Below are 17297 nucleotides of genomic sequence, written 5' to 3' on the forward strand. Positions count from 1 at the left end.
GCCTGACTGAAAACATGTTTAACACTTGTCAGCAGAACTAACTCCCCCAAAACTGTGTATATGTGTGTCTTCCGGGCTAAAACTCTGCAATCTCTTTTTATCAGCTATGTTAAGCAGGAATGAGCTTTTTTAAAAAACAATTTATGTGTTCATATTTGAGCTGTGTAGTTATGTGCTACACACGCAATTCCCTCAGTCTGTTTTCTAGTTCAGTGTGTATATATATTCATACATACATGTGTGTATATATCTTCTCACTACTCTCACTGCTCTTTATCCCTCGACCCCTCTCTCTACCTTAGCTTTTCCTTGTGTACATATATTTTTACCATATGTATTTGCATTTCCCAATATATAAAATGTTCATATGTTAGAAGTTTTGAATTATTTGTAATTTAATAAAAACTGTCCAATTCAAAAGTTTCTGACGAAATAGATTTTCTTTTCACCTCCTGCAACACTCTGGTCCCCTCAGCTTGAATTAACACATTTAGCATGACCACATTTGCTGAAAACGCATTGATTAAAGTAGTGAATGACTGTCAAACTGCAAGCACCGCAGAAAACCCACAAAAAGTCTGCAGATTCCGTCCACTTAGTCATTGGTTAATTTTCTTAACAGACTAGATATTTGGCTTGAATGTATGTCTCCGTATTAGCCCACTGTACCAATAGGGTCTCAGGCCTGATTATCACAAAGATGTACAAGATAGAATATTTGCTCATCACAATTCTTATATTTGTAGATTCCAAATAATCTCTACAACCACATTATGATCCTCCCCAAGATTAGCTTTGATGGTACAGGTAAATGTTGTGCATCCCAGCAGCCTGTCAGTTTTGGCAGGTTTGGGTTTAGCAAGCAAGACTCATGCAGCAGACCATTCCATACATGCTATATTCATGCATTTGATGCACAGCTTGCGAGCATGGGCCGATCTTGTGGAGTTTGACTATGTACGGATTGACACACCACCATCTCAATCATCCATTGTCAAAGATTGAGGTAAGGGCACACTTTTGGACAATTAAAAAATATTGCCAATGGACGCGTGGGTTCGCATCCTGCCGGCACCAACTCCCCATATATTATACTGCCTTATGATGGTGAGGCTAATCATGTTAGCCATAGGTGACTATATGGGTATTGGACACACCTAGTGGGAGCTATTGCTATTGTGACTGCTAAACAAGATGGGAGTCCAGTAGAACCATGAACGGTCCAGTCCTGTTAAATGGGTTTTCTTTAGTCTTTTTTTAAATCCCACTTGAAGCATGTGGTGTCCAAATGCGATGGTGGTCAATGGGAAATTTCTAATACCAGAATGAAATACACTCCAAAAGTATGGAACAGCAATTACTTAATTTTTTCTATACGCTGAAGATAATTGAGTTTGAGATGTACAAATTTTATCTTATTTTCTGGTATTTTTTATCTAGATTTGTTAAGCAAATTGGAACACATCACCATTTGTACCACCCAATTTTTAGGTGAGTAAAAGTATTGGAACATATGACTGATGGATGTTTCTTGTTGCCCAGATGTGTCCTGTTAGATTGATTGGTTAAACAACAAATAGTTCTGAATGTCTACTCTCAGTTTTAGCCTTGGAGTTTCCCTGTAAAGACTGCATTTGTGTTAGAAAAATCAGTAGTAAGAATCAGAAAGCGAGAAAGAAGGGATCTGTTCATTATCTAAAACATACAAGCTCATCTGTGAAGTACGATGTTGGACTTGCATGGCTGCTTCTGGAGTGGGCTCATTAATCCTTACTGATAATGTAACTCATGATGGTAACAGCAGGATGAATTCAGAAGTCTTCAAAAAAATTCTGTCTGCCAACTTACGGAGAAATGTGTCCAAACTAATTGGAAGCAACTTCATTGTGCAGAAAGACAATGAGCCAAAACACAGTGCCAACACAACAAAGGACGTCATTATGGAGAAAAAGTGGAAGGTCAATCATCAGACCCAAACCCAGTTGAGCATGCATTTCACCTTTTGAATAGGAGACTGAAGGAAAAAAACTGAAAGAGGCTGCAGTAAAAGCCTGGAAAAGCATCACAAAAGAAGAATGCAAGTTTGGTGTTGTCAATGGATTGCAGGCTTGATGCAGTTATTGCAAGCAAGGGATATGCTATCAAATATTAAGTGTTATTTACTTTCATTTACTTAAATACTCTGTCCCAATACTTTTGCTCACCTGAAAATGTCTTTTTAGGTGAGCAAAAGGTGATACAACAGGGGATGTGTTCCAATTTGTTTAACAAATCTAGACAAAAAAAATCAGAACATAAAAGCTGAAATAGACTGTATATATGATATAGACTATAATGGCACTTATATAGTTGTATAGATGTTTTGTTTGTATTAGCTATTGTATTGTTGTACTCGGGGTATTCTAGCTGCCAACTGTGGTATGCTAGTTTGGAAGTTGATTGTATCTGTATGGTTATACTTGGACTCGGAACTGTACTGTCCTCTCAGGTCCTCTTCGCACTTGCACTTGTTTGATCGGCACTTCATTGTACATCACTGCATAAGAGCGTCTGCTAAATGCCTTGTAATGTAATGTAATGAAATATATACGCCGAAGGAAGGACCAGTCAAAACGACTCTTTCTAACTTCCTAGGCCGAGATACGATGTAATTTGCAATCTGAAACCCCTCCATTCACTTATATTGGAAGCAGAAGTTTACTTGCATAAAGTCATTCCAGAATTTTCTAGCCGTTTACAAAATGATAATCCAGATGCAATTACACAAGCTGTGTAAACATGGCCACATTTGAACACTCCTGGGCTTCAGCATTCTCAACGAAGTCATACAGAAAAGGAAAGTATACAGAAAGGTCTTCAGCTTCCCACAAAAGCCAGCAGGGTTTGAGGAACACAACGTTATCCATTTCATATTACATTACATTGTATACTTAAGTAAGGCTACAACCAGCATAATTGAAGAAATTTGCTTTATTTTATTTTTAAAAGACATTTAAAATCCGGGCACGTCTGAGGTTTAAGCAACTAAGTGATATTGAATTACATAACAGCTAAAAACATCAGCTACAAAAATAACAATTTCAACACAATATACAAATTTCCAGTTGGAGTGGTGTTCTATGGAAACATGAGGTATTACCATGAAGTTAACCAGCAGTATTTTGTGGTCAATTAACAACAGCATAAATGCACAAACTCGGAACAGGAATAAAAATGTAAATGTGAAGGGGATTGTAGATCTTGTGATTGCGATTACATCGGACCTGGAGTCAGTTAAAATACACGCTTCAATCTTCCATGGGATCCATGGACAATTTACATGGAAAGGGATTAACTAGCCTATTTTAACATTTAATTATTTAAGGCTTGCAATTTCATTGAACATGTCAAAAAGCACAACAGGGCAAATTAATACCAAGAATAACAATTGCAGGGTTTAACTTTTTTGTTAAGAAACCCCATTTGCGTATTTTAATGACAACGTAAACCCAGCCATGGCTTGACTGAACAGGACAGAAGGGTTTCATTTCAACCAAGGCACTGGTTTAATTTTCTATTTCTATTCAAGCTACAAAGTCTTACAGAATCAGAAACTTGAAGTTGGCAAAGATATGGAGAGCGTCCAACACCCAGCTAGATAAGTCTTTCATACTACGGTCTTTCATCCATCCAATATATTATGAAAAAATGATTCTCTTAGAATTGCACTGCGAATCCATCATCACTGTTCATGTATCATTCCAGGAGAGAAAGCAGTGGTAATTGAGGGCATGGAGGGAGGAGGATCAGTCAGCACCGTCCACTGCTGTATCCAGGGAAGAACTGGCTGAGGATGGCTTGGAGAGGCTTGTTGACATTCATTGGGTTGTTTTTGCCCAGGTCATGTCTGCAAGCCGGGCACGTGTACACCTCAGCCTTGAATGAGCGCAGTAGACATTCCTGAAATGCAAAAACACTCAAGTTCAGTAATTTCCCCAAGGATTCAATGACACATTATTACTCACCCAATCTAAAATTCAAACGTCTTGTAATAATATGCACCGTTAGAAATATTGACAGATCCTCCTTGCAGTGAAACGCAATTTAAAGCTCGCCAATACCAACCTCAGATCGCTCCATAGCTTGCTAATGTAGAATCTGCAAATTAGCTTGGTGTTGAAAATTGCACCAATAAGCAAATCAGCCATTGGAAGGGGAAAACTACGCCCTTAATAGGTATAATGAAATGGTAATTTTGTTTATCACGGATGCATTGAATAAAACCATAATTTCACAAATGTATAAACCACAACACACAAGGCTGTTTAGCATTAGTATGGAGCACCAGCACACCATATTTTTTGGAATATATACTTTAAGATGCTACTATGGCTATGAAGGAATGATAAAAATTTAGAAAATTTCTGCCTGTTTTGAACTTTACCCATGGATACCAAACCAAGACAAGAGGACATGTGTTTGATTGACGGGCATCAAACAAATTAAATGCATCGGTCAATATAGTAAGAATTGAGGGAGAAAGACTAAGCTTACTTACCTTGCACACATTGTGCTGACACTCGGTAGTGACCGGCCGGTGAACAACTTCTTGGCAGCATATACAAAGAAACACCTCTTCCACTTTGCTCAGAAATTTCTGCAGATTGGAAGAGAAAGTGTGTTTAGTCCAGGTCAATCTGGACTGCAATCTAAAAAATGTTTGCCATTCACCAAAATGAGCCATTCGGACTGAGCAGTGTAGGTTTCTGGAGGTTTCTACACACCGGCCCCTGCTTCAGCGACTCCATGGCTTCGTCCCACACCTTCCTGTTGAGCTCATCCTCCTTAATCAGAGCTTTCTGTTCTGCGGTCAGTTTGTACTTCTCCACTTTCACCTTTTTGGGTGAATTTTTAGCTGGAGACTTTGTCTCCTCTGTGGAAAGGGATTACAGTAATAAAATGATTAAGACCACTTATAATGTTGCTCAGTACTAGAGAATAAGTGTATCCAAAGCTTGCCATATACTCAATAATGCTTAGAGAGCCAGTGTGCAGTTCCTTCTTGTTCCTCAGCACTAGGGCCGAACAATTTGGGACAATAATCTAATGCCGATTATTCAGAGCAATATTGCGATTTGCTTTCTTTTATTTTTGAAGTCTCTTCCCTTTTGTATTCACAGTGCATAACAAAAATAATGAATAATAGTATAATGATCACAACATTAGACGCCGTCAACATATAAACTGCTCTAACAGCCTACATGTTAGGGTAAAGTTTTATGAACTGATCTGTCACCATATTGATTGAAAAAAAAATTATTCAATCAACTTTCAATTGGGGAAAAAAAACAACAAAGGTTCTGTAAACATTCTGCTACACATCAAAACTGATTAGTTGGTTCACTTGGTTTCTTGAGTCTGAACTGGTTGCCAATTTTGAGGGGGAAAGAAGGGGAAGGCTCCCTGCAGCTCTCCAAGAGCAAGACTAAGCACCACTGTACTGGCATGCAACTGCAATGGGTTGTGTTTTAGGTTTGTGCCCCACCAGGCACTGACACTCACCAAGCTGGGATTTCCTCTTTCTTTTCCCCTTGCTGGGGGTGTCAGTCACCACCTCTTCATCCTCCTCCTCCTCCATCATTTTGTTCTCCTTCTCTTTTTCCTTAGCAGCCGCAGCCTCCAGATAACCCTCAGGATACTATTTTCAGTAATTTATTGAAACCATCAGTAATATAGTCACTTCAAGCACATTCACGTGACTATGCAAAATACAGACAATCATCTGCAACTGCTACAGTAACTGGCCAGCAAGTTTAATTGACAAGGAAGCAGCTAACATAGTAACATGATCAAATCAAGCATACATTGATTTCCTTTATGTCATATATTTAAAATAAATTCTAAGCAGTCCATAGCTGACTGTCACACTTATAACCACACACTCAAGAACATGGGGACTGACCTTAACATGGGGACGATGCAAAAAAAGTTTGCATTTATGAGATTATACAATCTTCTAACATTAGAAGAACTGTGTGACACGTTGACCTGCTCTCCCCAATGTGGTGCTTCCAAATTCCTCATGGAAATACCCCTTAATTTTAACAGTTCAGCATCAAAAATTTGACACTGCACAGCAGCTCAACTTAGGTCTGCAAGATCTCACAAGGCAAGAAAATGAATTACCTAAAAGGACATAACAACCGTGAAAGATTCAATATAATCTTTTCAAATTCAGGGGTATTTAAATGTTTTAATATACATAGTTTATATAGTCGTTGTAAACTGGACAACTGCCGTACTGCTTAGGCAAATGCAGGCTTCTCAACCTGACAAATCATTTTGCCCTTTTGAAATGGCTCCTCCTCCAGCAGCAGCACAGCGTACCTGCATGGTGAGGCCCAGCTTCTTGGCCCTCTCCTTGCCCTCCCGAGTCCAGGGCGCGGCCTCACCGTCGTCACGTCTCAACATGTACCTCCACACCAGGAAGCCGGACTTGCCCTTCTCCGGCCAGTACTTCACCACCTGGACACAGAGGAGACCCGTTAACCCGGCCCGGAGCCGACGGACGCCGGTCTCCCTCGGGCGGCGGGCGAGGGGGGACTACCTTGTAGATGCCGTCGTATCGGTTGCCGTCCTCGGGGGAGAACTTGCTGTGCTTGCGGCCCTTGGAGCTGCGCACCACCCGGACGGGCTTGCCGTCTTTCCAGTTCTTGGCGTCGGCCCCCCGCTTGTCGTTGAGCGGCGCGTTGCAGTTCATAGCCAGCGCCCTGGAGAGCAGTCCGTGGAAAACCCATGTTAAAAGAGTCCCTAATGGTACCGGAAGATCAGCCAATAACTGCAGTTTGTTTCCCGAACGTCGGGGGATCTTTCCCAGGCCGCCCAATCAAGATGCATGTTGTTGAAAGTGTTGAGCATTCTTTTCCCCCTACTGACCTGTTCATGTTTGTGAGCTTCTGGTCACATGACTGCTCCGCGGTCCTCTTGTTCCCTGAGAGGTCTCGCCCACCTGATCCGGTGTAGGTGAACTCGTTCCCATCGTCCTGTGGGAAACACAGGGGGAACAGTCACACCACCCGTGGAAGTATATATAATTATCAATAAGTATTAATAATTATGCTCAAATGCAAGGAAAGCCTTTATTTTTTATTTCATCAGGGACCGTGGACATTAATCAACATTTTCAACGATGCAAAGCGGGGAGAAAAGCAAACTGACCGCATCGTCTTCGTAGCCTCCAGCAAGCACAAGGGAAAAAGCGCCATCAGTGCTCCTGCCATGAATCCCAGCAACATGAGGTCTGTGGACACCCGACTCACTGACCTGATGGAAGGAACACCCAGGCATTTGACATGAACACAATAGGACTAAACCAGCCAGCACTGCTCTACCAACTAAAATCAGATCTACTCTCCACAAACACACCGCTGCCATTAAAATTTTTCAACTTGCCAAGAAGCCACTAAAACTCAGCTTAATCCAGCTTCCAGTTGCACTGGAGCAGCAGTTACCCACCAGAAGCTGGAGAAGCTCAGTCTAATGCTACATAAGGACACTGGATAGCACTCATTACATTACATTACATTAATGGCATTTGGCAGACGCTCTTATCAATTTCTGACCAGCAGGTGTCACTATTCTCCAAATGCAGTCTGTTAAAGAGCAGAAGCCTCACCTGAACCCGGAACTTCCACAGGGAGCCCACGGGAACCCCTGGTACAGGGCCATAGTGATTGGAAGGGACGATGGTGCAAAGCTTTGTGCGACCAACACAGGCCATGCCCTGGAGACATAACATCAATTGACATCAAGCAGCAATATTTCAGCCGTGTGACATTGGTTGCAAAGGCCAGTATTTTACATTGTACTTTAGAGAGGGCTAGTGAAACCCGTGGCAAGGCAATAAAAATGTCAGCAGGCAATAGCACTTAATTTCTAGACAAGCTGGTGAACAGCTAAAGACAGGAGTCCCTATTTTAAAAAGAAAAAAAAAGAAAAAGAAAAAGAAAAAAAAAGTACCCAATATCGGACTCAAAGTTATTTATGTCATATTTATTCAAGGGAAATGCGTTTTTCGGATAACAGTCTTCACGTGTGAAAATGCAAGGGAAAGGCTAAAATTGTAAATCATGTTTGTTACATCTGGAGGAGAATCGTGATGAGAATTGCAGTAACAGACAATGCATAATACCTGGAAGTCTTCTTATTGGAGTTATTTCACCCATAAGAAATTTGGGATTTGTCAGAATGACTCTGACCTCTATGTGAGTGCGCTACACAACTTCCTTGATCAATTAATCATTTAAATTAATTTGTGCCACAATTTGAATCTCACTTTACAATGCTTGTCCCAACTGGTGAATAAAATGCGAGGAAAACTAGCCATTGCTCCAAACAGCCCAGAAGAAACCTTACCTTCCCCCAGTCCCGCTGGCTGGAAGAGCTTGCGGAAGCCATCTTTGATTTCTTTTTGCTCTCCTTCAGTTTCTCCCCAGCAAGAACAACCTCGTTGACATCATTTCGGCAGTCTGGACAATACCTTAAGGTCAGACCACAGCATAAGATTACCATCATTCCCCCAATGTATTAAAAGGAGTAACTGCACCTCCAGCAAAGTCCTCCATCGGAGCGGACTGCTGAAATGGTGGGTGGCACAATGTCATGAAAATCAACATAATGCCGAGAACAGGCAATTCGGTCCAGCGATGCTTGCTAACTCCAACCACCTACCATCTAAAAGCTGGATGGTATCTACAACCGTTTGTAACCAGTGCCTCCACCACATGACCTGGCAAGCTATTCCACAATGACCACTCTGTGCGGAAAGAATACTTCCTAATGGTCAGTGTGGAATTGATCCTGAAGATTTAAAAATCAAATATCCCATATGTCATTTTACAAAGCTTAAAGAGACTAAGCAACTTGAGTTTTTCCCCATAACTTATCTTTTACACACGGAATCAATTGGATTACCCTTCTTTGAATCTTTTCCATCTACACTCAGTGAGCACTTTATTAGGCATTTTAGATTTAGATTTGAGACAGGTCTTCTGCTGCTGTAGCCTATCCACTTACAGGTTTGACGTGTGTTCAGAGATGCTCTTCTGCACAATTTTAAGTATTGTTGTTTTTAGCCCTGATAAGTCATGAAATAATTTGCTAAAAATGACCACTAGCCTACTAAACAGACTGAACTTTCAAAAAAAAATTTTTTTTTTCTTTTCTTAAATGGACATGCAGAATTCCACGCTCATTTTAATTGACTGCATCTGTGAATGAGGAAGAGGGGTGGTCCTAGCACCAATCCTCATCAGACTCCACTTCCCACAATACCTAGTACAGATACACAGCTGTGTTCCATTCCACAGAGAAACAGATTACGGTTTTAGATTAGATCTTGCACATTTGCCTTTCAAATAGCCTTTTGGAAACCCTTAGTTCTTTTTTTTTCCCCCCACTTTAGAACACATAAAATATTCAGCCTTATTACTCTATGGCCATTTGTATACAGAGCAGTCCAAGTATTTGGACAGTGGTACAATGCCTGCTATTTGGGCCCAGTACTCCAGCATTTTTTATTTGAAATGAGACCATGAATAGGGTTAAAGTGCAGAAGGTCACTAATTTGAGAGCATTTACATCCATATTGGCTGATCCATGTAACAATTACATTCCTTTTATACATAGCCCCTCCCATTTTAAGGGACCAAAAGTAATTGGACAGTTGGCTTCCCAGAAGTTTCTGAATAGTCAGGTGTTTAATGGCTTCCTTCGCCTTGATTCTAGGCTTTTGATTGACTTTCAAGGTAGTTATTGGCACTGGTCAACATGAGGACCAGAGTTGCACCAATGACAATCAAGCAAGCCATTATGAGGCTGAGAAATATGAAAATAAATTGAGTCAGAGACATATGCCAAACCGTAGGCTAACCAAAATAAACAGTTTGAAACACCATTAAGAGGGTACAGGTGTAGGCTCCACCTATTGTCCTCGGGGACTCCCCAATAACCATTGTACAAAGGGGACAGACGTCTCTATTTAAGCAGCCACCAAACCTCCAAACTCATGCCATTTGGGGAGAGTGGGCCCTCAGTAAAGGCCCGGACACACCAAACCGACGGTCGATCGCGGAGCGCCGACAAAGATCGCCTCGCGTCGATACGCGTCGTTAATGTTGGCTGTGCCGAACACACCGCAACGACGGTCCGCCGACGGCCGAGTTGCACGTACGTTCTGCGCCTGCGTGAGAGGTAATAACTCTCCACACCAGCAGGTGGTGGTAGTAGTGTATTTGTCTTTCAAAAAATGGAAACCGGAAGACCGGGGAATGCGTTTGCATTGCGTTGGACCTAGAAGTAGGGAGGACAACCGAAAAATTTATTTCCGGAAATCAACATGAATATTATGATTATTATCTCAGTTTAACCTTTAATTAACGTGTGGTGGACAATAATTCTGCTTAGGTTGAATTTTAATGTGACAAAATGACTGTTTTTGTGGCTTTAAGCACTCATTTTACCAGCATTCCATCAATGTTAAATGCTGGACCCCGACGGCACCGAAAAACAGGCAGATTTCACTGCCATTTCATTCTTTACGTATATGGAGCTAAAAAATGGTGACACAACAATAGCTTTTGCTGGTTTACTTCACGCGCTCATACATGGCAGTTGGTGGCAGTTCGAACTGTCAAAAGTGTGACTGTAGCCAGGTCAATGTTTTTGCTGGGTACTCGGTATGTCCAGCCTTATAAGTACAAAGTCCCTGGTTACTTTTTCATAGTTTCAATGGATTTTGACAATAGACATGTCAGACTTCAATCATGTTAACGCTCTCGAGCGTGCGTCAAAGTTTAGGTAGCAAATAACAGTGCTGTATCCTTCTGACGTCATTTACATAGCTACAGAACTGTCCGATCACGCCGAATCACTGATAGAAACAAGATGAATTAATGACGATTCAGAAAATGTATAACTTTTAAAGATTTAAATAAATCCTATGGTGGGACTTTTGCCATTTGTGGACGGTACGACAGAAAATTCCGGTGCCGTCGAACTTAATCGAATGCTTTTATTTATATCGTTCGAATGACCAAGTGCCGTTAAAAAGCAAATTGTATGGCTTTGTGCTATTCGCGTATGCTAGAGCTACATCATGCTAACATCGTACAGGGACCAGTAAAGGCTTAGAATACAGTAGCACTTAGTTATTGTAAGTTTGATCACCTCTACTGTAAAGTAAAAAAGTGGACAAATTACATTTTCTGTGAGAAATCTATTGGCGAGCTCACGTGCACACACAGCGGTCTACATTCTAATAAAGCTCCACTTTGCCCTCCCTACTAGAAGCAGCCATTGTCTCGCTCACAACAAACAGTTTGCAGCAATTTCCTTGTTCTCTCGCTATTTAGTAATACTAATCGAAAATTATGTCTGGTAGTGATAGTAACTTTGGAATGGCTTGCTTTCGTCGCTTCCGTTTCTCTTCTCGTGCACTGATTCGCTAGCTGGACAGCCAATCAGAGAGCTCTCTCTCATCGACGGCTCCAGGGAACATGTTGAATCGGCGTCAGAGCCCTCCAAAACACGCCGACGGAGTGTCGCCGTGTGGGACACACCGGAAAGACTCGGCCGACAGGGCGCCACCGACGTCCGACGGGCGACCGTCGGTTTGGTGTGTCCGGGCCTTAAGGCCCCACAGCCGGGCTCAAACAGGGGCCCCCGGACGTCCGTGCATAAAACGCACTGAACGCACTTACCATTCCTCGTCTTCAGGGATGGAGGTGAGGGGAGGGTTAAGGCAGTAGGTGTGGAAGGCCATGTCACACTCGTCACACAGCAGCTGCTTGTCGGGGTCCTGCTTCACACCGCACACGTGGCAGTTGCAGTGCCGGCAGTTCTTCTTGGGGTCGTCCTTGCAGAGCTTACAGTCCGGACCGTTGGACCCTGCGGACGTTTGCTCGTTAAAAGAGTGCGGCGCCTGCATTTTAAATTTATCCCGCTAATGCACTTTGGGGAATGGCATCCAAAACAGCCACTTGGATTTATGAGCGTACTTTTCTGTGGACTGTTGTGCGTTGCTTCAGTGGTCTCTGTGCTTCCGGGCGCCTCGATCTTGAATATTTCGGTCACAAACATGATGCGGCAGTCATTGAGAGAGTCACCTGCATCTCTGGAAAATAAATCTGACATCAGCTGCAGCATTGCACAACACTGATTGGCAGGCATTCCAAATACATTGTCCCCACATGTGTGAAAATAGAGGGGCAATTATGAACTGAATTGAGAATTCTTGAATCTTAATTGATATCAGCTACAGGATATGAAATGAATCGAAAACCTAACGGCTCATTTCTCTCATCGATATCCAAGACATATGAGGACTTAAATGGTGTCCAAATTCAACACTTAAAATAATTTTTAGTGCACAGCATTTCAGCAATAATCAATACACTTGCACATGGTCTACAGCAATTCACTCAATCACCCTTGAAGTTGAGTTGGAGACACATACCCGAGGATTATCTTGCCGTAGATTTCGTGTAGGGTGCGGGTCTCTCTCTTCCTCTGGATCAGGGCATCGTACCAGTAGCCTCGCTCCTTGGGTTCGTCTGGGTTGTAGTTCACCATCACCACCATGCCCTCCTCCAGCTGGTGCCACTGGTACACGGTGCGGGCACGCGGACGCACGTCCTTCCCCTGTAGCGCCACCACGCCGTTCTCTGGGTAACTGCAGACACAGGAGAAAGCGCTCAGTGCTCACATGGCTAACGGAGCTTTGCTTCCTTAGGAGTCCACCAGAGATTGGCAACAGCTCAGACATATGCATTTTAGCCACACGGTAGCATGCAGAAAGCCCTAAATCAGATGGCCCCTGAACCCATCAGCGGTGGGGCCACTGCCATTAGAACGCTTAGAGAAAAACACAACACCTGTTTTAGAAGTTATTGTCGTCATGTTTATGTGAGGAGAGAAATTAAGAATTTTTGGGACATACATACATGTTCTTTAGTCAAGTCACTTCTATATAACCAGTACCATTATCATTTAAAATCTAGAAAATGCTGATATAGTTTGGTGTAGCTTATGGCTTAATTTTCTCATTTGTTGGAATCTGGGTTAAAAATGTACACAAACACAAAAAATGTTATTTCACTAATCTTTGAGACCTATATGCAAACAGTCCTTACTGTGGCCAGACATTCTTAGATGTAATTAATGAAAGCACAATCATATTGCGATAGGCAAGTTACAATGGTGTGCAGCTATCCAGCCAATTCAGTAATACTGCTTTCTTGCTAAAAAGAAAATATACAAATGTACAAATAAATAAATGAACAGCAACAACACAACCATGTTGCCCTTATGGATATTTGTATGCTTATATTCCATACTATCATACTTGAATCACTGCTCTTGCTCCTATGCATTCAATACATCATGAACTGTAACACTGCAAGATCTAAATACGAGCATATTGAATTACTTTCTTACTCTTCATATTTTACATGATAGCGTATGTCCTCATCTGTGCCATCTGCCTCCTTGGTCACATTGACGATCTGAGCCTCAAACCAGGCGCCCATGTTCAAGTCCCGGGCATCCACAAACTCATTGATCTGAAAGTCAACAACAAATTTTGGTTCACACCACAGAAGACAACCAACTCAGACAACCAACTCTCTTCAAAAGGTACAATAGCTAAGATTTTTATGTTAAAACATTGTTACAAGACCATTGAAAAATCCATTCCCATTATTGAAAAAGGCTTACCGACATGCTGACTCACCCTCTGCCTGCATTTAAATTCGGGCTTCAAAATATACAGTTGACGCGCCGACACTCAAAACCTTGAATAGCTGTACAATAATTCAAGCTCATTGGTCGAAAATTGGTTCTAATTGCCAGAGCCAATGGCGAAGGGGGGGTGTTTCAACATCAGCGCATTCAGAGAAGGGGGCGGGATAAACACTGTTGTGGTTTGAGGGTGTTTGTTGCTGCAATTCCTCTCGACCATCAGAAATCCAAAATTACATATTGTTCCTTTAACTACTGTAAAGAGCAACTTCCAAAACTGTTTTTGGGAACATTTTACCAGAAGGTTCTCTGAATCCACAGGATGGAGGCCCAGATTAATTTCTTATATGTAGCAGGTATTGGATACAGAATTCACACACAAGCGTAAAGCCAAACTCACCTTATACAGACCGAACCCTGGGTGGACGAGCCCAGGGAGCTCTGCCTGGGGAGAGGTGCCCGCAGCCTGTGCCTCTGCCTCTGCCTCTCCATGTGTAGAGTTCTTGTCGGACTCGCTTTGAGTGGAGCTGCAGCCCGAGTCAGAATCGGAAAGTTCCGCCTCCTTGTCCTTAAGGGTTGGGAGGACAGCGGGGGGTGGTCTCACAAGTAGCTGCACGATGTCATTCAGACCCACATTGTAGTCAAAGATGGTATGTCCGTCTTCCATCTTTGGAAGGGTAAAAAATACAGGCATGTTGAAGGGTAAACATATTTAATACTTAACAAGCTGCGACAAAGAATCACTACCTACATCAACCAAAATCTGATCACTTAATCATTCAGTTGACTCCAATGATGGTGCATATAACTTTTTCAATTGACTTGGCAAATTGAGCGTGGCAAAGTAGCTAACAGGCGAGAGTGGGTCCAAACACCGGCATGAATGACTAATATAATAAGTAGCCTACTCAAATCGGTACTCGATACTGGCCGATCCACTGAAGTACCTTCTACTCAGATTGATTCTGAAAAAATGGTATCGATGCACCTCTAATTTTAAGCAACAAACGCATTTTGAGAATTACCAGGATAAAACGTGCTTGTGCCAGTTTTCTGCTTACATGTCTTAGCCTGTCAGACAGGAAGTGCAAAATTGCTCCTATATCCTTTTGAATTCTCTCAATCCACTGACAGACTTGAGAATCTTGTGGAAAGCAATGAGGGTACTCCTGTCAATTTCTGTCCTTTGACAGGAGCGACATTCTCTGCTAGAACAGCCTGATACATTAAATCTAGATTCCCAGGAAGTTATTGGTAGAAAAAAGAAAAAGAAAAATTTAATAAAATAACTTGACAATATATTATACGAGACAAAATTGTGAGCTTGTCTTTAAAGCCCACCGATTGCATTTTGCCAAATGTCTAAATTAGTTTGCTTTTCTATGTATATGGTGATGCATTTTGATCCCAATTTAAGTTGTGAGTGAGGTTTTCACCTGTTTGCCCCTGTAGAAAAGCCGTTGCCTTTCTGGCTCCACCTTGAACAGCTGTGCGATCTTCAGCCTAAGCTCATCCACCTTGGTCAGCTTGGACAGGGAGTCGATCCGGTGGGTCTCCTTGCCATCCATAGTTCGCACCTGAATCCACATGGCTGCAGTCCTACCAATAAAAAAGACAACCTGAACAAACAGTATTTCTCAGACAGAAAACAAAAAGTCAAACCAGTCTTTCCAAGTAGTCTCCGATACTTGAAAACTTCCCAGGTAAGGTGTGAACCAGAACTTTTACATTGATAAGATTTATCAATTATTTCACCACACAAAACGGTTGCTTATTACGTGAGATGTAAACTGCATTGGTGGGAAACTATGAAGCTAGCTCGTTGGTTAGATCGAACGCTTAGCCAATTAGCGATAAACATGGAAGTTTTGCATAACAATGCACAACCATCCTGTTGTAGCTAGCTAGCCATAACCGCAAAACGAATGAATGAATGCTGATCAAGCATGCAGCGAGCTCCATCTGTCCAAGATTAATTACAAATGCCATGTGGTCCACGCACGGTAGATAGCTAGCCAACTTACTATAACGTTATTTTTCTGCAACATGAAATGCGTCTCTCCACTATGCACACCTATTGACGTTACAAAGTTTAGAATTAGAATTACATATTTTTTCTCGCTTATTCATATCAGCCAAGTTTGTGTAGTAACCAACTACGAAGTAGCTAGGAAAAGTATGACAAGTTCTCATGTTGATCAACATTAGTGCAGAGCTGCAACGTTAGCTCTAGCTCGGTTTGTGATCACTGTGTGCAAGTTAACGTCAACTAACGTTCTCGCTGCCCGCCGCCAAATTCTCACCAGCGAGAAACGCGCACATAGCTAGCCAGGTTTGTTTGGGTTTGGGGTAAGTTAGTAGCTAGCAGTTTCGGTTATTTAATGAACTTTTAACCAGTTTCTCCATTCTGATGGCTAGCCGCCTTCTCTCATTTTACAGGTGACTGTCACACAAAATAGCAGCATAGCCTGTTCCACATAAGCCCAGGCAGCTATGATTAGTTCATAAATTTAATAAATCAATCTGCAAGCTAACGTTATTCTAGTCTTATCGCAAGCTAGCAAGCAAGTTATTTAGTTAGTTAGTTAGTTAATTAGTTACTGACGTTAGCTAGCAGCACGTTACACGGCACCCATAGAAACCAGCTTTAACATTAGCTAGCTTGACACAAGACAATCGTACATTTTATTTACGGTTGAAACTTAATAAACCAAATTTAATTTACCTGTGTTCGATCCGCTTCAAAAATGCTGAACGCAAGTCAGAATGTATTTGGCAAGCTAGCTTTTAAAAACTTTTAAAAACAACTTCCTACAGTTCCCAAAATGATCTGATATGAACCAGGACAGAAACGAATGAATGAGACTTCAATCGTATATTTCCCCGCCTACCCAGTCAAATTAACCTTCCTATTGGCTACTATTCTTGAAATCGTCATCTGTTACTTGCTGATTGTCATGTCAATCACAATTGTGACTGGAGTCTCTGCTCAGCGCGCGAAAATTTGGTCTCGCGCCTTGGCTTTATTCCAAGTACTTTCCGCGAGAACATGCAACATGAATCAAACCAAAAGACGGTCATTAGAAATCATAGCAATGAATGAGAAAGATAGTTAAACCTTGTGTTTTTATATGATTAAATACACTTTATAATTTAGTTTTATATAGCAAAACATGCCTGCTTTTTCTTGGATATTGGCAGTCCAGCTGTTATCAAGCCATTTTACACCATTTAAATATAAAGCCATGCTGCTATTTTGCGCTGCCCGTGTTAGTAAATCGAAATCTTTCAAAATACTTTCAAAAATACATAGATACGAAACATGAAGAATGAGAAACGCGAGCAGAATCCGTTTTTCGGTAAACCCACATGCCAAATTGGCTGATAGGATTAAGCGCCAAACGTTGGATGCTTGTGGCGCCGGCTTCTGTTTTGCTCTGAATTGCAGCTGTAGCATTTGGCGGGAGAGCAATTTGTCAAGTTCTTCAGAACAAGAAAGGGGGTTAGACGCCTCCTTCATA

The 17297-nt window shown here is 41.8% G+C and overlaps 1 protein-coding gene across 1 annotated transcript; it reads right to left on the reverse strand.

Moving 5' to 3' along the window:
* Window positions 1-2955: 2955 nt before the first annotated feature.
* LOC133128804 (E3 ubiquitin-protein ligase UHRF1-like) lies at window positions 2956-16640 on the reverse strand. The gene is made up of 17 exons (XM_061242608.1): window positions 16502-16640; window positions 15213-15375; window positions 14177-14443; window positions 13474-13598; window positions 12494-12709; window positions 12036-12151; window positions 11739-11925; window positions 8395-8518; window positions 7655-7762; window positions 7198-7302; window positions 6916-7022; window positions 6587-6749; window positions 6367-6504; window positions 5542-5677; window positions 4764-4912; window positions 4538-4636; window positions 2956-3939 (listed from the first exon to the last, which is right to left on the reverse strand). Exons 2-17 carry the CDS (start codon window positions 15363-15365, stop codon window positions 3790-3792), a joined length of 2343 nt encoding a protein of 780 aa, XP_061098592.1. The 5' UTR covers window positions 15366-15375; window positions 16502-16640; the 3' UTR covers window positions 2956-3789.
* Between the last annotated feature and the right edge of the window lie 657 nt (window positions 16641-17297).

The sequence above is a fragment of the Conger conger genome, chromosome 5 (assembly GCF_963514075.1).
Source record: "Conger conger chromosome 5, fConCon1.1, whole genome shotgun sequence".
NCBI classification, from domain to species: domain Eukaryota; kingdom Metazoa; phylum Chordata; class Actinopteri; order Anguilliformes; family Congridae; genus Conger; species Conger conger.